A 21,849-nucleotide genomic window follows, 5' to 3' on the forward strand; every position below is an offset into this window, starting at 1 on the left:
AGTGATGACTGCCGATGATGTATGTATGACGGCCTGGAAAGGTTGTCCCATCTCACAACTACTACCCCAGTAGCCCTGTTCTGAGGGGCAAGGGGGCAGTCAAAAACGAGGGCTAGGGGTAAAAATTGGAATTGGGACTGAGCCATAGAGTAATTAGTCTTTTTCTTGATTGTAAAATATCTCTCCTTTGTATTTGGATCAGTGCAAATTTTGCTTTCTCTGCCTCAACGTGAACCCCAGGAGAGTTCAGGCATGTTGTCCGAAGTTTCTGTGTATTACGAGAAAAAAACTAAGGATGTTGCTTGATGAGGCTGCAAAAAGTGATTCTTCTAGAGGTTATACCTTTGCCAAAAATCATAGCGAGGACTTAAACACACACTTGTTGACAGTTATCAGCAAGTGGATAAAATAACATCAGCCACACACAGACTGCTCCTGGTCCTCCAATAGAAGATAATTTACAGGCTGCTGCACTCTTAAAAACAAAGGGGACTAACCGGCACATTATTCAGGGCCAGACACACACACACTCAGAGTTGTCACCCATATTTACGACATGGCCTATATGTATGTGTAATGTCTTATGTGCTCTTCTGTGTGTTCATGTGAACTTCCTGTCCAGAGTGGGAAAAAACTGCTGCAAAGAAACAATCTAGAAGAAGCACAGAGGAGGGATCACGATGCAAACTAAAAAATTATATAGTTGTTTTTATGTAACAAATGTTTTTAGAAGAAGATGGAAAAACCTCTGTGTGGACTCTTGTGCTATAATCTCTAATCATTTGGCTATTTAGTTTGAAGTATAGTGCTACAGTAGGTTCTTTCTCCTGTAAAAATGGAGGAAAAGTTCAAGAAAATTATATTCAAGCATAACATTCACACACACAAAAACCACCTCCTTTGTCTGGCCCTCTATCTCCATAATTTGATCTGTCCTCTGGCTGCATTGACCAGAGGAGCCCACACACATGCTCGCCTCAAGGGACCAATTCAGGTTACACTGACAACTGATATTTTTGCATATGAAAATGATTTTATCTTTACAAAAACACATCATGGGAGCAGTTAACAGTCTCTAGAATGCCTAGCTGAAATTTGCTCCCTTTTACAATTTATTTTACTGTCAACGGCTGCTGGCTGCCTGAGATTGCTCATGATGGAGCCTGCTCCATCCACACAGTTCACTTTCAGGCCATTGAAAGACTATTTTGGATTTATTCCACTGACTTTATTAGATTTGTCAAAAGGGAAATGACAAGCTGCGAAGTTCAATATCCTGTTTACACTGATAACATTGTAAGTGCAGTACATGGTACAGAATGGCTTGCTGAGCCCTCGGGATGCCTCTAGACAGATAAAATAAACTGATACTGTTATGAATTCGTTTTTTCTGTTAGTATGGGATTTAAAAAGGGGCACAAGATCAGGAGGAGACTGCTGAGAAACACACTGTATGGGTAAAGTATACAGAGCATGAAAGGATGGGAAATGATGATGACGACTCGATTATAAAACTCAAGAAATCCTGTTTAGTTTGACTCTTAAAAGACTATTCATAAAACATGTCAACGTGTTATTTATTTTCATGTTGGTGTGTGTCTGTTTCAATAAAAATAGCTTTGTTTATCCCATCAGTAAGCAAGCAAGACGCTTGTAATGTGGATCTGATGAAGCACCACATCTGTCTTCATTTGAACAGATCCACTGTTGTCTGAACTCGACATCCAAATGTAACTTTCTCTGAAAAAGACGTGGGAGCTAAATGTAGTGTACTGACTTCACAACTTAAAATGTCCTCCAGTCATATGCGTGCAATTTGGGAGGCGCCAGGTCCAATAAATATAAAACCGATTGATAAGCTTACTTCAGCTGAATGGACATCCTTTTTCACTCTGCATCAAACTGCGTAGATCATTTTAAGCTCTACAAATTGCTTAACATCCCCTGGCTCAGCCTCACAGGTTACGACTCCAAACTGCAAACAAAAGCCCCTTTTTATACCTAGAAATACTCAAGGTAACACTGTGCCTCCCTCTGTTCCTCTCACACACTCTAACACCAACACGACGTGCGAAGAAAGAACACTCTCTGTGCCTCCATGTCTGCATGTATGTGTGTGTTTTTTCTTCTTTGCAGGAGTGTGTGTGTATGCGTGTGCGTGCGTGTTCATGGGAGGTTTAGGGCAAAGTTCAGGGAAACCCCACAAACCCCATCTATGCCTTGTAACCCTCAGGGAGAAAACGTGTTTCACAGAAACACACACACACACACACACACACACACACACACACACACACACACACACACACACACACACACACACACACACACACACACACACACACACACACACACACACACACACACACACACACACTTTCTTAAAGCACAGACTTTACCAGACCTGACCTTGACCAGACCTGCCACCAGGATCACCAACAGACAGACACAGGGGATTCTGGGAAACAGGAAACAGGAAGTGGGCCCTGTCCAAGCTGAGTGTGAAAGCTGTGTTCATAATGACTTGTGCATGAAACACGCGGTGTGTGGTAAAGGGTGTAAAGACAGACTGGAGCTCTCACTAATGTCTAATAATGTAAATTACTTTAATGGTTAAAGTCGTCTACACATCATGACAGTCCCCACGTGTGAGTGTTCACATGTGTCTGCCTGTATGTGTGTGAAGCCCCCTGACCTGGGCAGCATTTAGCAGAGAGGCATCCAGGCTTGTGGGTGGGGGCTGCGGTGGGATCTCTGGTTTCAAACAGTGCCGGTGCCCTGGGACCAGGCCATGTCAAAGGGCCGGTCCCTGATGAGCCATATTAGGGCCCTGGTCCCCAATCAATCAGCACTGCGCTAAAAAGAATCCACAACAAGGCGGCAATTAAGCCCCACCGAGGACTTACCTAAACATGTGTGAGAGATAGGGTTTGTCAGAGTAACTGCGTGTGCAGTTCTTTGACTCACTGTGTTTTATGTAGAACTGCAAGTGTGCATATGTGTGACTGTGTGAGGGTAAAAGCCTTCTGAGACAGGAGGGAAAAAAGTTGTTCCGGAGGTGCAAAGTAACAGAGGACAGAGGTGAAACAAGTCTCAATAGGCTGTCTATGTTATTCCTTGTATCATGTTTGTATCATTGTAGCTAAATACACAAAGTGGTGGTGTAATCACACATTAAACTGGAAATGCACTCAGTGGAACGCATACCTTCACCAAGGCCCAACAGTTCCATTTAATCCATGCATTATTCCCTGAGAAATTAACAAACATTTCGAAAAATGCCCTAAGAAAAAAAGACTCCTGGATCCGTTCCTTTATCTGGATCTGCACCAAAAGTTAATGAGGTCTATTAAGGGCTAAGACCCATCCCCCATCCAAGTTTCATAGAATTCCTGCTGACAAACCAACCAACCAAGCAACAAAACAACCAACCAGCCAACCAACCAACGGACACAGGTGAAAACATAACCACCATTATTGTTTAGATTGGTTCCGTATAAACTTTGCTTTCACTGTTATTTTCACTAATTTTGTCAGACACACTGCACGAAAAATCCTGGGGAAATTAGGTGATCCAGTCAGGCTGGCAGCCTGGCACCATTTCAATCTACTTTCACATCTCCATTATACTAAATGAAGGAATAAGTTTTAGTTTTATTCTGTGTTTGTTGCTACTCAGATTGGGGAGAAAAGTTTGACAATTGAAAACTGATCTAAAAGTGAATGTAAAACACTGACGGAATACCTTTCTTAACTTTTGCCAAGTTCCATCCATGTTTCATGTTTGGCTCTGAACAGGACTAATAGGTAATGTGGGAATACTGCAGCAGCTATTGCTCTGGCTCTTGGTTGACCTATGGGTTGAGAAAACTCCACTGGTACAGAGCCTGTTGTTGGCAGGTCCAAATAGGTCTAAAGGAGTCCAGAGTGAAATACTTATTTTTCTTAACCGGATCCCAAATTGAAATAAGTTAAGCAGAACCCCCTGTGTCAGTCTGATGTGGAGTGCTGAAGTGGCACAGGAGCAGCGCATCCAAAACTTGAGTGGGCCTGTCATCCCCTCAGTCTGAATGGGTGCGATGCTTGTGGTGTGGAGCAAATCATCATCAATCCTGGCCAGCATCTGAGAACCACAGCACTGTTGACACTGGCACTGAGGTGAGGAGAAGTGAAACCGAAATCCAGAGTTTCTCAATACAGCACACACAAGTTCACAGTCGGAGCTCAGAGCCTATTGTGACCAAAAACAGCTCATTCTGTGTGCTGAGAACAGAGTGAGGGGAGAGACTGTCTTTAAGTGGCAGACCTGGGTTTAAACCTCCCTGACTAGTGTCCTTGAGCTTGACATTCAGCACCACATTAAGCTTTTGTGCCTCATTTCGGACTCTGCACCTATTGTAGGGCGTGCCATTTATCAAAGATGCCCAACAACACTGTACTGTAGTTTGCCAGTCTTGCAAAATACACATAAACTTTCTTGCTGAGACTTATCTGAGGAGAGTATCCTAAATATGAAGCTAGCGCCAGCAGACAGTTAGCCTAGCTTATACCATCAAAGCAGGTAAAAATACCAATTTGTGGTTTTAAGGGGGTCTTACGTGCCAGACTATAACTAACATTGTCACCCTGAGCCTGCCTGGGACTAAGCAGATTGCTGTTTTCAGTCTTTGTGCACATTAAACAAACAAGATTTAACATGCTAATTAGTCAGATTTAGAAGTGCTGGTAGGCAGATCTTGTTCACAAATAACTGTTGTTTCCAGTCTTTGTGCAAAGCTAAGCAAACCAGCTGTTGGTGGTGAGAGTGGTATTAACCTTGAAAGTGAATGAGCATGTTTACCAAAATGTCTATAAAGAGGGATCAGGACAACATGTTCTGTGTGGAAAACTGTTAATCTCCGAAGGTGCAGGTAAATTAAGAGGTGCCAGTATGTAACGAAGGCTGTGGTTGGGAAGTAGAAATTCTATTACCATGTACTGTACTTTACAGGACGACGGCAGAAAACATATGAACACAACATCTGACAATAACTGATATGTTTTGGACAGGGAGGAGGAACAGACACGGTGTTTTACCTGTGTGCGCATTAATCTTACATGTGATATTCTTTGAGACATGCTGCGACTTGTATTTCATGCCACACAAGCAGCAAGGCATGCAAAAAGCCACTGTCAGCTGATTGCTCAGTCAGCTTGTTGACTTGCCCGTCAGTCTTGATCTGTAGCGTGATGATGCAAAATATAGCCGAGAGCGAGATTCCCTAAGTAATTATCTCAAGTACGAGTTCAATTGCAGCTTAGGTAAATGCTTTGACATGTTGTTACTTCACTAATGAGGATTTTGGATGCTTTTCAGATCTCTGCCAGATAAAACCCTTGTTGGCACCCTTCATCCACCTACACTCACACAACAAACCTTTGAAGGCAACGATTGTGTAATTACCTGACTTCTTAATGAGTCAGATCCCTAATCACACAGACACGCCGACTACAAGTCTTTCACAACAGTTGCTATAGATCAGAAAAATAAAATAGACATCCCAGAATGTCAATGAATCTATTATGATTACTGTACACACACATTGTAGCACCGAATACCTTTGGAGCAAGCCTGAGCAAGCTTCAAAATCAAGTTAGTGTGACATCTTCAAGTCATTACACATTTTGGAAACTACTTTCTTAAACCAATTTGTCAATCAACCGGGGCACTGCTGTGGGTGACACACACACACACACACACACACACACACACACACACACACATGCTACAGTCAAATTACACCTCTGTTTTTAACTCTTTGATGCTGCGACTGTATAACTGGATAGCCAGTAGGCTGACGACAACACGGGCCTTGCGGCCCTCGTCACGTCAGCTCTGAATTCAATTTAATCCAGTGTGTTGACAGCTGCCTAATTACAGAGGGATTCAGCCTGTGTTAGTTGGTTTCTTGCTACACACACAAGCAGGAAAGGTTGTACTGTATGTGTGTTTATGCTGTATGACACCTGATTAGTGAAATCTGAGTCATCAAGTTACACCCCAACCGGCAAATTAATTGCAGGTTCACTGAAAGTAAATAAAGGCCTGGCTGTATGACAGATGTAGTTATACATATAGATAAATAAATATAAATCTAATCCATGACAAATACATGACACTTTTAGGTATGCGCGATTGTTTGATTCTCTGTCCACACAGGAGAATGATGAAGAGCAGAGCAGCCGTGCACACTGTCAGTGATTATGTTTGTAAAACAAAAAAGGGGATATGTTGAAGCAAATGACAGGAAGACTGACGATAAGCAAGGGGCATAAGGGTCAGGAAAAAGTCAACAAAAAGAAGCCAGAATAACCAGAGTAATGAAATCCTGTTCTCTGCTACACTCGTGCTCTTTATTCTCCAGTACAGAGTGGACAGAGGAGCGAGCACAGGAGGCACGGTGGAGGGAAAAGAAAAAAAAGAAAAAGAAAAAAGAAAGCAGCTATTTTTGTAATTGCTTTTTTTTTGCCAGTGCTGAGAGAAAAGTGGTGGGGAAAGTTTTGAGAAATTTAAACAGACCTGACAGCCAGGGTGTAGTGGTATTAATCTTTTCAAACAGGGAGAAAACCCCGCTATTATAAACACAGACAGAGGCTGAGATCAGCTGCCGTGTTGCATAAAGTCTGTTTATCGCTGCTGTCAGATTAAAAAACCTAGATATAAACTAAGTCAACATTTATAGAAATATAGAAGCAACTGTGTTTTGGGAAATCATGCGAGAAATCTTTAAATAATGAAGTTAATGCACGTTTTTTTGGCCACTTGGGAGCAGCAGAAACATGGACAACACTGACACACCAGCACCTTTAAAGTGTATATGACCTATTCAGCAGATTAGCAATACATACACACAACAACATTAACATTCATTTAGAGTCACATTTCTGGCCACCTAATGAATGGTAGTCAAATATTCCATTACTACACGCTCCGCTATGTTCACTAGCTACATGCTAGGCAGCTAGTGCACAGTGGGTTTATCAGGGGTTTTTTTTTTAATAACCAGAAAACACACTATATGCACAACCAAAACCATAAAGTTGTGGGCCGGAAAACCAAAACAATGAGCTGAAAGACGCTAAAACTCAAACGGAGAGTTGGGGGATCATTCTCTGTTGGTGTGAAGGTACAAGCAAAACCAGTCATTTTACGCATTGTTATTATGAAAATGATTGATCGATCATAACTGTTTTAACAAAAAGATAAGAAGCTAAATTTCAGTGTACAATGCCTCATATAAAGGTGTCACTTGTAAGAAACGGCCAGAATTCAAAGGTACTCCTATAAGGCCAGGGCAGCATAAACACTGCTCAGTAAACTCCTTGTTGTAGCCATTTTCATCTGTAGATATAATCCCCCCACTACAGATATGAATCTCATTAAATTATGATTAGTTATTGCAAACTGTCATTAATTTTCTGTGATTTATTTACACATTCAAATGGTTCTAACACAGACAGAAAGAAAAATGTGTGATGAAAATCTAATTAATCCCGTTGATTCATTTAAGTGCAAAAACAACTGTAAGAAAAATACAGACTCAAAGAAAAGGGAGATGAAGAAGAGAGTGTGTATGGACAGTTCTAGGCTGCTCTGTCAGGCCTCAGTGAGGAGTTATTAACCGTCTCTGATCTGAGCTTACAGCTAAACCTCCCGTCGCCTCCACACAGTTAATCGCACCTGAACGCTGCCGACCCTGGAAATCAAAGAACAACATGCAGCCCTGGGTGTTAATGGTACCATCCTCCTCCTTCCCTGCTAACACTGTTTTTCTTTCACTCCCTTCACCCTCCCGCCGTCTCAATCGCGCTTTTTTCTCCTGCAAATGAAGGAAGTGTGGCAGTGCACAGAGAGCGAGAGAAAGTTGGGGGTCTAAGTTTGGCAGGCCAGACTTTTTCCCCTCACCCTGTGTTTGTTCTGGCTCTGTTAAAACATCTACGTGGAGTGGAGGGGAGGAGAGGGAGGGAGGGGGCACATGGGAGGAGCATGGGCATGGTGAACTGGTGATAACTGGCGGCAACTACAGTAGTTAATCACCCAACACTCTGGATTAGAAATTAGAGTCGTGTGTGTGAGACTCTTGGCTTGGTCAGACTTGGACTTGCTGTGAGAGGAGATATAAAGGAAAAGTTTGATGTTTTGGGAAATATGCTTTTTCACTTTCACGCTGAGAGTTAATGAGTACATTTATAGAACTCCCTTATCTAAGATGGCTGGAAGCTGTGACCTCTTGAAGCCTCGTCGACACCGTGAGATAACACTGACTGTGTTCTTCTGAACCATTATTTCTGGCACTTCTGGCTGCGCCGAGTCAAACCGAGCCGCGCCGATTTGCTTTTCTATCACCAGTTTTACTGTGGCGAAAAAACAGCGTAAGTGTAATTCTAGGCCAGTGGCCTGCTTTTCAAAAACTTGCACCTATTTTACCCACAGTGCAACTTAACCACTGAGTGACATCACTGGAGCCAATTTTTCAGATTACATGCAGCTTCCTCTGGAGCCACAAAAGGCTTTATATAGGCAGTAGTACTAGCCAAGACCTGTAAACAAACCTACATAAAAAACACTTGCTTGAAAGGAAAATCCAACTGTGTCTTCATGGTCAGAATCCAGATTTGAGAGACCTGAAAGACTGTCATCTTAACTTGCAATGGACTTGCCCCCATGGACCTGAGACTCACTCTGACAGACTTTGGAGCTGACTTCTAAACCTGTCTTGAATGACTTCAAATGGACGCGCTGAAAGCCTTCGAAAAAAAAAGCTCTGGAAGGAATCTGAAAATGTCTGCGCTAAAGGAAAAGTTCACGCTTCAAACTTTCCTCTCCTGTCCTCATCCTTCTGTCTCCTCCTTCCTGTGCTGCTGATCTGCTCTGCTGTACTTTTCTGCTCTGGTCTTCTGCAGCCACACTGAACACAGTCTGCTTGAATTGTAACCTCTGGGCTGTCAGCTTTTAGTTTGCCTGTGGCTACTCTCAAAACCCAACCCTTCGAACACACACACACACACACATACACACACTGTAATGTCCCACACACCACAAAGTGTACACTTAAGCCTGACGCAGAGGGGATGGAAATCAGAGCACAGAGCGAAGCAAAGACAACACTGAGGACGTGAAGCTCATGTTATGTTCAGGTTCTACAAGGTGGGTGGCAAGAAATTTTCCCCCCAAATTTGTGAGTAATATTTGTGGCTAAGAAAACGGAAGTCGCAGCGCTCTCTGGAACACTCTCTGCTTAATACGGAGATGATGGGAGGTGCAAAAACAGGTTGTGGAACGTGCAGACTGATATATTTCACGTTCACTGCTTCTGGACCAGATGCCTTTCCGAAAACTTTCGAGTCCAGGAGCTGCAAGTTTTTGACGTTTGAACAGCTGTGGCATGAGGTAAGCAGTCGCAGGTCATCACGTGTCATCATTAGTTGACCCTGTCTTCTTGACGGCCTGCCATCCTGCTTTACAGCTAGTACGTTAACTGTGACACTAATGATGAGCAGTAGTGACGATCAGCCCACCACCACCGCAGCTCCGCCGCTGTCAAAGGAGGCCCCTGTCCATTTAAATGAAGTCTGCAATGACTGCAATGTGAAGCAAGATCGCATGCTGGTCTTCAGTCGACAGCAGCACTTTCCTTCACAAGTTGGCAGGAAAAAAACAACACACGGAGAACTTAATTATTCAGACTTACCAAGTGTGATGTAGTGTCTGGTGTGTTAAAGCTGTTTCTCAATGAGTTTGAATTTTCCTGATGCTTGGATTAAAGCAGTCTGAAGCTTCACTAGGACTTCATTAAACATGAACATGCACATAAATAAATAAATATGATAATCATGGTGATTTTAATGGTTTCAGCTCCAATTAATTGGCCATTCATAAACAATTACAGCCTGAAAATGTGTGTATGCTTCCATTAAAGTTATTATCTTGCAACAACTGACTTCAACATGTCCAGACTGGGTTGTTAGATGGAAATCTAAAGGTTAACAACTACACAGGAACTTTGCCGGACCTGATTTAGGACCTTTTTATCATCTACTAAGATTGTTGTTCCACATTTTGTAAGCTGCATCCACGGACACAAACAGTATAGTTGGCTCTTGAAAAACAGAGCCACTGTCTCACTAATGAACTGGAAGTCACCGCTGTTTGTTCCTCTACTGTGAAAATGGACGCTGAAAAAACTCATACCTAAACTAGACAGTACCGATCGAATATGACCCACAATCCTGTTCATTGTCCATTTGTCGCTTTAAACGTTTTCGTAGATGGTTTCGCTATAATACAATATTGTTTGTTAACAAAGTGGGGAGTGTTTATTCGTCCGGTACGGTGCAGTGCATCCTGGTTGTTGTAGGTTTTCTACCTTTTGAGCAAAAGGTAATACCACTGCCCCTTTTCTCTGTTTTCTCTGGTCACGTAGCAACAATTTAAAAAATATTTGCGTATTTCTACTGCAGACAGCCCAGTTTTGTGCAAGGGCCATCTTTCCAACGGTGAAGTTCAATCATCAAAATTCCCTTTTCTATTAAATCATTCTTCATATGTGAGAAATCGGATAAAAGAAAACATTTTATAATCGTAAATCCTGCCAGCCAGCCAAAATCACATCCTCCTTTGTTCTAATCTACACTTATTTTTCCACTTAGATTTATTACCAGTATTTTCACTTCGCCCTCTTCTTTGATTTTTTCTTTTTATTGATCATTCCCGAGAGAAAATTGCATTTCTTTGTGAGCCGAATGTCTCATCTACAAATCAAACTGCAATTTAGTCGCACAGGGGGAAAATGAAAATGAAAAACATGTAAACAAAGGAATGGTGGAAACAGATGTTTGAAAAGGAGGACGCGTACGTGCTAAAATGTGTGCATACGTGCGTGCAGTCGTGTCAGAGCGCGAGTGCATTTAGTAGGTGTCCGATATCTACTTGGTGCCAGCAGTTTTGCTTGACAGGACGCCGTATGGAGCGTGGCAGTGAGTCTTGCCATAATGTCATTGGGGAAAATCTTCCAGCTTAACTCCTTTGATCCTGCGAGAATCAAACGAACTGAGAAAGTTTTTATCCCCTAACACTGTGGAGACGTCAAAACAAAGCAAAGGAAGCTCACCAGACACAAACAAGAGTTGGAGTTGGGCGCAGCATTACTTTAGAGACAGAGCACCATTAGGTCCCTCCCAATAGTGAGGGGAAAACTCATCTCTCCACTGACTTTGTATTGCATGAAGGAGCCTCCTGGTCACTTCTGCCTTCTAGCAACCAACAGAAAAATGCCACAAAGCTGCTGTGTAGTGGGGCGCACTACCAACAGGGGGCTATGAGGAGAAAACATAGGATACAGGTAATAGGCATCAGCAGGGAGGCCGTTTGTTTTAGTTGGGAAAAGTGTTGTTTCTGTAGGTGGTGTGTTCAAGAGGCTTTCTAAAGTCAGTGTCAAATGTTTCTGTGATGATATTAGTGTGTTGTTAAGTCATTTTTTCACCATCTGTTGGCTTAATTATTTCTTCTGTGATTTAACCATCATCACGCAAGAAAGGGTACATCGCTGCTCCAATGCATTTTGTGCATTTTTACAGGCATTTGTTCAGCGTTTCAGCCCCTGTTGCATATCGTAGCGCAGATTGTTTTCCCCTCCGTAGGACGTGGTTTTCAGAGTAGGACATTCTCTGTCTTTCTAACAAACAACATGAAAATGTTTGAGTGGAATGTATGTTTTGATACTTTCTTTAAACATTTTGTATCGCGTGCTTGTATTTGCTACTCCGGATCCTATTTGATTTGATGAGCATGTTCGTGTTCAGAGATCAGGACTGTGGCTGGTTTTGCTGTGCATTCAAACAGCTGGCAGCTAATTGGGCGGCTGTAAAAAGTTATGTAACAGAAACCAGAGAGACAGATGTGGGTCATTTTCTCTACTGCTCATTTTAGGTGGAAATATTTTAGGGAGACTTAAGCTATTCAACTAAACTCACAAGCACACAGAGGATATTTACTCTTAATTCTAACTTCATTATTGCCTTGAAATCAAATGAATGGCACAGGATTTACATTTAGAGTTAATCACATACAAGTTGTGTGTTATAGACTGCATACAGTGTTATCATAGACATCAGCATTCGCTTTAAGCTCTGAGTTGTGATTGGTGAACAGTCCTGTTCCCAGTCCACATTCCAACTGCGACCCGACCGAGTGTACACAGTCTATATTCAAATGTGAACCATGTGAGGTGTGCTGGTTGGTCAGATGGATTTAAAGGCTCATATTGAATATTCATACCGCCACACTGAGACCAGGAGCAATAAAATGGAAAATTACAGACCGAGTCTTGTTATAAATTGAGTAATGACGAAATGAAAATTCTGGAAAGGACTTTTTGGGTGGCTCAACGCTCGCCAGCGTCAATAAATGCCATGTAGTCTGTTTACTGAATCTTAACTTTCTCTTTATTTTATCTATCAAGTCATGAGTCCTGTTCTCTAGAATTAAATTTGTATCTATTATGGACCCAACTGAATCAGGCTAACAAATGATTCTCAATAGAGATAGCAAATCCAATAAGTTTATCTTTTTCTCTCCTTTATTGTGATCCAGAAATGCATTTCACGAAATCTGGTAACTTCAAGCTGCGATTTAAGTTTTAGTAATCAAATCAAAAAAACGAAGGTGTTACCAGCAATAAATTTGACATGTGAAAATTTGCATTCATATGTGAAAATGGCCGGTCACTTGTGAAAATATTCAATTTAACTGAAAAACGTGATTTTCAAATGTGAAGAGGCAAATCTCACGTGACATTTCCATGTACCCAGATGTTGAGCGTGCAAGAGCTGTGTTGAAGTATATATCAGTTATTTTCAAGCAACAATGCATGTCACACTGCTACTATTTGTATGTGAGTAGTGCTCATAAAAAAACTTGTTAAACAGCACCCTGTATGCATTCTGAGAAGTACAGCACGAACATACTGACAGAGGGAAAAATGGCTAGAGGAAAAGCAACTTACGTTGTCCCTCCTGGCAGAGGTGTAGGGAGTGGATCTGGAAAAGAAGACAAGGGGATTTTTTTTACAACAGGATAAACAATATTGCTCCCAGATTTCTCTCTGCACAAGCTGCCAGCTACAAGCAAGAATCAGTCAAGACGACTGTTGCTAAAAAGGAGCCAGATCTATGGCAGGAAAAAAAAGGGAGGAAAAAATATGACTGTTTGTCTAAGTGAGTGCGTAAAACACTCGACATAAAGCTGCTTCATGGTGACATTTGCCTGCCAGTAAGTTTGAAAGTGCTTCGCTAGCAGCTTTAGATGCACAGACTTAAAGTTCTCTTACCAAATTTGACAAACAACACGCCCGTCGTGGACACGGTGCCCTGGGTGTTGGTGGCAACACACTGGAAGTAGCCTGTGTCAGTAGTGTCCAGGTTGCGGATGCGGAGGCGTGATCCGTAAGGCGTGGATCGGTACGAGATCCGTCGCGGCTCCTGCACCACCGGGGCGTCGTTCTTCAGCCAGCGCACGGTGGGCAGCGGGTTGCCGGCCACGCGGCAGAAGAGCTCGGCTGTGTGGCCCAGAGAGGTGGTGATGTTATTCATGGGAGCCTCAAGGCGGATGAAGAAGGGCCCTTTGAAGACAAAGAGGCAGAGGAGAGATGAGAGGAAAGAATTCGAGGGAGATAAAGAGCGAGGAGAGAGTCGGAATAAGGAGACAAATGCATAAAAAGGGGAGCCAAGTGAGAAGAAACATCAGGAGTGAGATGATTTAGAGACACAAAGACAGAAGGGGAGGGAAAATATTGTATTACACAAGGCCAAGAACTAAGGTATAAATCAAACAACACTTTCTGTGCTTCTTAAGAGCCGGATGGAAAGGAAAAAAACATGCTGCTGTATGAAAAGTAGTGGTAAAACAATTCTGTTTTCAGACACACATATTCAAGGTCTGGTTTTGCAAGTTACGTTGTGGTTGCCACTGTGGTGACACCTAATTTTATTTTTCATCATGGCTGCACGATGCCAGAGGGTTTTCCACAGCTTGTGTCTGAGCTCATAAGGGCAACATCACCTGTGCTGTGAGTCTGAGGACAAACTGAGTGAGCACAAGGCTTCCAAAACCATTGTGGATACCCCATCATTGTCATTCAGAAGGGTTTGGAAAAGACAAAGCAAAATATTTTTGCGTGGTTATCTCCATGACCACATTTTTCCTGAAGGTGGTCAGAAAAAAACAATCTGGGAGGGCCACCTAAGAGTTTAATGTGCAGGGAAAACATTGGTGTTAATGTCAAGAAAAACCTCTGGAAAGTTTCCTCAACCCCAAAACCCATCTTAGGTATGCAGAAATGCTGCTGGTTACACGAAGCGGCCAAAACAAACAAAGGAGGAAAAACACATACAGAGGAATCGCAAATAGAAGTCACACAAGCTACAATTTGTGTGAATGGAGAGGTTGAGGAGTAAAAACAGAAGCGCTCACTTAGATATGCACGGACACCCACACATTTAAATATTTTAGTAATTAGGGAAGGCATCCCTGCATTGAGACCACGTAACTTTTTACATACTAAGTTGTTCACAAACATAAAAATATATCTTTGTGATTTGGTATTCTGGAAGTCACACGGATCACAAAAACATTTCACAGTGGCCCGGTCTGTCTTCCTGGCGTGGGTTTTCCCCACAAGAGTACTGCTGTCTTTTCCAAAGCTGCTCTCTGTCTTGTTCTCCTAATTTATCTGATTATCCTCTGTCGTTTAAGGTGAAAAGTATACTAAAAGGTCTGGTGTGGGTTATTCGATGCCACTAAATCCTACACACCGGACCTTAAAGTGTAGTTATACTACAGTAAAAGAAAGTCAGCAGGAGAGACAATACTAAAACTCAAAGGTGATCGAAACACTGGTATGTAATAGTTCTGGTAGGAAGAGATGTTACAATTGAATTCCTTCCTTTAATCGTGGGTTTGATGCTGTGTGTGCAAGTAGATTTTCTGCCCTGAATTAAGCCTGTCAGGCAGTTATTCCTCTTATGTCAACAGAAACATTCATCCATCTCCAAGACAGCTAATTTGTTGAGGTCAAAATTCGATTTAGTTGAAAGTTAGACTCCTGACAGTGACTCTAATGTTGTCATGAAAAAGGGAGATAATCATGACGATTACTGGAATTGGTCAAAATAACCAGTTCTCAGGACAACCGACTGTTTAAAATTAACAACCTATTCCTAGAGGGATTATTAAGTTACTGCTAACCACGAGCCGTGACAGTGTCGGCTGATAATGGTTTCACCTTGTGAGTCTCTGTGTGTGTCATCATGGCACAATGTGGTCCTGGCGACACCGTTTCTCTGTTCCGTCTCTGTTTCTGTGTACAGCTGTTGTCAGTGCGGTAGCGTCCTGAGCTTGCCAGATGCAGTCAAGAAAATTCACAATTGTTTAGTTGAGATTAAAACAAAGGCCTTTGGAGACGGGTGTGGTCTCTGTGTAGTTATTGCTCTGTGCTGGACACGCACTCACACAGATATGACTTCAAGTAACCTCTCCCATTTGCCAGTGCAGTATGTGTGCATATGTATTTCTTCAAAATCCATTTGCACTTATTTCTTGACAGACACTGTATGGATTACACAAATCAATTTAACAAATTTCAACATCGAAGTTTAAAATGGGGCCAAATTTCTGCCGGATAGCTTTTTTAATGATGAGTTTGAGGTGGTCACGATGCCTGATAACTGAACAAATCAGCATGACAGAGGTCAGATTAAGGCGAAAAGATCATGTTATAAACTGTAGTGAACGTTTTGGTTGGAGCATGCTGGTGCCCTTACTTGGTACTCTCTGTCGCCATAGCAGCATACCTTGTGGTTGTATGTGCAGCTCATCTGACATATCGTCATGAGGTGTGAAAAACGAGCGCCTACGATGTGTTTGTGAAAAAGAGAAGTGGGCATATTCGGTTTTTCTTGGCATACGGCCTCTGTTTGTGTGCACTCAAGCCTCTGCTGCAGTGCACGACACACACACACACACGGACACACACCGTCCTCCCTAAAGCTCCTCTAAGCTAAACATAGCAATGTGGTACTAACAAGTGTGTGACAATATGAGGAGACTCCCACCACTGACCGCACCAGCACCACCAACTCTCTCCCTTCTCACACACTTTTTATCTGTCCTCCTTTCTCTCTCTGTCTCTACACACACACACACACACAGTCTGTTTTTTGTACAGTCCTGTCTCTCCACATTACAGCACAGCAATCAGAACAAAACCTCCAGCAAGTCTTTGTTGAAGTCAGAAACATCGAGACCATATTAGAAACACCAGGACTCAGAATAAAAATCCAGCTTTTCTATAACTATAGTAATAATGACATAGTTTACAAGTATCATCAATCCCACATCCCCCACTTTCATTCTCCCCCTTTCCCGTCTCTCTTCATCTACTTACTCTTTTTTTCACAATAATTTCAGACATAGTCAACAACACATACACACTTAAAGAACATGTTATACACTGACACAGACTCTTGTGTCTGTTTGCTTTAACAAGCCTTGAAAATGGATTATCAAGGTAAAATCTGATAATAAAAGTGGTTGGGTAAGCGGGTTCCTCATAATTGAGAGTCAGGTCAAACTCTGATATGATTATGACCTAAGAAGCTCACTTTGACAGAAGGGAATGCAAAAACACAAATGTACGGTGTGTATGAGTGTGTGTGTGTGTGTGTGTGTGTGTGTGTGTGTGTGTGTGTGTGTGTGTGTGTGTTGTGGGAGAGACTGACTGAAAGAGACTGACTGACTGGAGCAGCCTCGACAGTTAATCTGTATCACTCATTTCTTTTCATAACTTGTTTACTCAGCTGTTTTGCTTTTAATTCTCCATTTAAACTGTCAGGACTGATTATGTTAACATTCATAATCACTTTAAATGTCACGAGACAAGCGGAAGAGACAGAGGTGGAAGACACTGGGCCAGTTTCTTTAAGCAAACATATTTTTTCATTAGACTTCACTCCAGTGTGTTGTTTACTCTGAATTTGTAACATTAACCAATTACATTCCTTGCAAAATGAAAGTTTTAAGTTCAGAATGGGCCATTACTTTAAACAATTTGTCATCACTGCTCAGTGAAAAAAAGAGTACTGCAAGTCTCGTATTTAAACATCTCATCATTTATTTTACTGCTATAACCATTTTGCAGTCAAATAAAAGATTTATTCTTGCATCTATAACAGGATTATTAAGATTTTGTGTTGACCTCTGCTGATACGGCTCTCTACCTCAAACTGGTGCTGTGATAAATGGTGAGATGGCGTTGTCATTTTGGTCTGTGTTGTTAGTATCAGGTTGAGCTTTTATTGTTGTCCCCCTTTCTTTAAAAGTTCAGCTCGACCTGCAGATAAAGCATGTTTTATACTCATCTCAGGATTGACGGCTGAACATGCAGCCTCCTAAATTCCTCCAAATGGTCGAGTGTGTAAGAGGTTACAGTTAGTAAAGTGCTCTGGGTAAATGAATGATATACAACCTGAATCCCAAGAAGTTGTGATGCTGGGTCAAATTTAAGTAAAACAGAGTGTGATAATTTGCTAATCCTGCAATATGTAAGTGGTCTTTACACGTCTTTAAAATAACCCCAATAGTCTCATTTATTTTTATTCTGTTGATAATTTTTGTTAATTCTTCAATGTTTTAAACTTAAATTCTTACATATTTCACCTTTACATTTAAAACAATAGAAAAGACAATATATATATTTGATGTTTTACATCATTAACTTCATTGATTTCTGTAAATATATGCTGTTTCTGAATTTGATGCTGGCAACATTGTTTAAAATAAGTTGGGACAGGAGCAACAAAAGAGTGAGAAAGTTGTGGAAAGCTAAAAAATAAATAAAACACCTGTTTGGAACATTCCACAGGTAAAAGGTGATAGTATCATGATTGGGTATGAAGAGGCATCCTTAAAAGGCTCAGTCATTCAGGAAACACATTATGGTATAAAGAATAACACTGCATGGGCTCAGGAACACCTCGTTAAACTGTTGTCAGTAAACACAGTTAGGTTGGGATTGTATTCTGCTTTTATTTACATTGTACACAGCGTCCCGGGGCTGTGAATGCCTGACAAAGTAAAAATCCCCAAACTCTGAGATACGTGGTTTTAGGTCGGGTCTAGCTGTGTGTAATATGTGACTCTGAAAAATATTACAACACTCATCACCAAGTCATCACTTCCCTCAACCACACTTACACACACAAAACAATCACCCATACTCAATATGCAGAGCTGACACTGATCACAGACGTGTGAAACACTGGTAGAACCTGAGGTCACTGCTACTGGTGATACATCTGTCTTCATGAGGGTGTGAAACAGTGTGTGTGCATGCTTCCTTCTGTGTGTGGGCGTGTGTTTTCATCTTTTTTTATGTCCCAACCATCAACACAAAGTCACGAGGGATCTGCTGGGAATCTGCGCCTATGAGTGCAGTGAACTGAATCCTGCCTACATGGTGATGCAACACTTCACCGCCTTCATGCGCCTGTTGAGTCTGACTGTATTATCTAAAAACAAAAAGCACCTCATATATTAAATGAGAACAGATTCGCTTATAAAAGTGTGCTTCGCCAAAGGCAAGTGGGTCACTTTATCACCGTCTCATTAGTTGAGTTGATGGAAAAGAAAATGGTCTTTGGAGCTGTGCAGGCCACACTTCATTAGCTGTTATAATAACTGACAATAAAGCAGTGGGGAGGAGAAGAAGGGGAAGAGACGAGAGGAGACGATGGGAACTGAGGTGAAGAGGAGGAATAGAAAGAAGAGGAGGATGTCCTGCCAATGTCTGCGTAACAAAGACACTCTGTATGTAATCGTCTCGTGGTGAGTGTTGTGGTATTTGGCACCAGGAGTACTGTGAAACTCAAACCGTTGCTGCGGACTGTCCCTTTAATGTGGCAGTCGACTAAATGGTGCCCTGTCATCAGCCTGCATTTTCTCGCAGCGGTTTCGTACAATCAAACGCTCACACGCAGGCACACAAACGTAAACACACGCACACCCACACAACCGCAACACACACAAACTCTGCGTGGACGAGTTCAACAATACCTTTTCGTTTCACCAGCATCGTTGTGATCTGTGCGTGGACACACGCTGAATAAGTCACACGGGCGGAAAGCTGTGCTAGCAGGCTGCTCTCAGCACGACGCAGGCACAGAAACCTGAGTGGCCGCGCAGCTAACTAAACATACTCTGAGGATACACTGAGGAGCTGGGACTGTTGCACTGCCAGCTATGGCGAAAGGTGAATTTCATTAAAGTTGGGTCGCTCTCCAACAGGGAGAGAGAGAGGGGAAAGGAAGTGAGGGAAGCTAAATGGATCAAATGAAACAAAGAAAAAAAGAGAGAGAGAGAAAGAAAGAAACACAGAAAGACTGAAAGAAAGCCCGGAGGAAAATGAGTTCAGTAAACTATCATCACCCCTGATTTCAGCCCAATAATGAGCCTCTTTCAGCATGATAACTTCCTGCTACTGATGCATACTGATAGAGCCATGCTACCTGAATGCTGTCTGCTTGGTCAATCAAAACCATTCCCTGCCTGCAGACAAAACAAGTGGTGCAATCACCATCCATCCATCAGATAAGAAGCAGATGTTAGTCATGGGGCTGAGATCCAAATGACACACACACAGATACACTACTGTGAACACATGGGTAAGCGCTGGCCTTTGTAGGTTTTCATATTTTATGTTGTTTTGGAAAAACAAAGCTGTTTCTAGGATTTGTTTGGAAATGCTCCTCATCATATTTATGACTTTTTAAACATCCTTGATTGTCACCATAATCATTATCTTGACTAAACCGCTCCATCATGTCCAGAAAACTACCGTCTTCGTTTTTTTGCCTGTGTGTTTTTGTGTACACAGAATCGGCTGTGGGACGGATGTTGTGGGAGACTTGGCTTCGCTAGAGATGAATTAAACAAACTAGACAAAATGAGAGAGCAGGAATAAAGGTCAAGTTCAATAAAGTCTCATGTTGAGGATCTTGCAAGTTAGGGTATCTTTGTGGGGGACGAGGCGGATGCCGGCTCTCCAAGCTCAGGGGAAACCGAGGAGAAGGGGCAAGATTTGACTGATAACTCTGGGCAACAGTGTTAAGAGTATAACCAGAACCATAGAACCAGAATCATTTATGGTTCTGACTCAGTTGTTCCTGCGGCGCTGACAGGAGAACAGCAGTTTTAAATCCTTCCGCCGCCAGGGTCTGCTGATCTAAACCTGGGCAGCTCTAGGAGACGTGACCATCCTCACCACAAAAGACATCATTTTAATCAACTGGAAAAAAAATCCTTTTTGATCAAGGAAGGGAAGGAATAAGCTAACCAAGTCTGTGTGGGAGAACCGAGCAGCTTAAAAGGCAATTTCATCTGCATATTGCATCCCACAGTCAATTTTCTTGGGGTTTTGGACCAGGTGGCATGCATGTTAAATCTGACTTGTTGACGAGTCTGTTCCAAGCCTGTCAAATGCAGGAGCCGCTGTTGGAATGTGAAACTCCTCATGATCATGAGCTCATCAGCTCGGTGTAGGATCCTCTCTCCTGCACGTACAAATCTAGCTTGGTACAAAAGCACTGATATTTTTATTCAGTGATTATCAGAATATACTTTTCTGTCGACTGACTGATCGATTAGTCAAAGAATGGTTGCAGAGGGGGCATTAAACCAGGATGTCAGGTAAGGTCAGCAGCAAACGACAAACGACAAGAACAACAACAGAAGGTTGTGATGAAGCGCTGATAAAAGCTTGTTGCCACTGCTGCTTTTCTGCCAGCATCTTGTATTAAGAGTAGTCGAGGTCTGGTGGTCTCTGATGGCCGTTTTCTTTGACAAACTACTGACTGCAACAAGTTGAAGCTATAAGTTCTGTGGCCTCTTTCAGAAGAAATCCGGGCAAATGAAGGACATTTATACCTGTAACAGAAGACACGAAGTGTGCTTCAATGTCTGCAACCACAGCCCCATTACAATCTCTGTCATGTGATCCGCTCCTGCAGCACATCTGCAAACAACTTTGGGTTTTTACTTCACACCAAAACACTCCATAACTGCTGTATGTGTGCTAAATGTGAGGGGGATGTCTGGCAGAGTTGGAGACAAACTGAGCAAGCTGATGAAATAAGGGGATCACCGTAGAAGTCAAGCTTAAAGATACTTTGATGATTATATGTGGCAAAAGGTTTGAAAGATGGTCACTTAATGGCTGCTTAAGAGAGAACTAAAAGTAGGTCAGTGGAAATGATGGAAATGCAGTGCACCTGTGGCTGTTTTCCCACATGTTGAGTAGATCAATGTGTAATTCATTCCTCCAATTATCCTCCACACTGGACTACACAATGGGTGTTGTCTGGTCTGCTGAAGGTGACCATTCACAGAGGATGTGTAATTTTTTAACACATCATTTAATGTAATTTTAAGAAAGCACATGTGGGGTCACAGTTCAACGCACCGTGTGTAAATTGCACTGTGAACATAACATCATCACAGGCTGTCTGGGAAGAGGTTTGTTAGAGACGTGTTGGAATTCAGTCATGCTTTGTGTGGGCGTGTGTTTATGTGTGTGCATTTACCATCACTAGAGGTGTTCCATGAAGTGGTAGCTAGCACACTGGGGTCTTGGGGAAACTCAGACCCTGTAAACAGAGGAAATGGACAGAGGAAAGACTATTAGCATGTTTTCTGACTGTTGGGCCCTCCAACTTTCCACTGACATTTCAAACGATGGATCGTGAACCCTGCAATTAGAA

General features: G+C 42.2%; 1 protein-coding gene across 2 annotated transcripts in view; it reads right to left on the bottom strand.

Moving 5' to 3' along the window:
• ror1 (receptor tyrosine kinase-like orphan receptor 1) overlaps positions 1 to 21,849 on the bottom strand; it is a 141,279-nt gene that overhangs the window by 25,306 nt on the left and 94,124 nt on the right. The window contains exons 2-4 of one of the 2 annotated variants that reach the window (XM_084354016.1): positions 21,673 to 21,735; positions 13,368 to 13,658; positions 13,044 to 13,077 (exon numbers count right to left, since the gene is read on the bottom strand). In XM_084354016.1, coding sequence (XP_084210142.1) covers positions 13,044 to 13,077; positions 13,368 to 13,658; positions 21,673 to 21,735 — 388 coding nt within the window. The remainder of the gene's footprint in view (positions 1 to 13,043; positions 13,078 to 13,367; positions 13,659 to 21,672; positions 21,736 to 21,849) is intronic. The other variant, XM_084354017.1, reaches the window with a different exon arrangement.

This window comes from Pagrus pagrus, assembly GCF_965226575.1.
Source record: "Pagrus pagrus genome assembly, chromosome: 6".
Classification (NCBI taxonomy): domain Eukaryota; kingdom Metazoa; phylum Chordata; class Actinopteri; order Spariformes; family Sparidae; genus Pagrus; species Pagrus pagrus.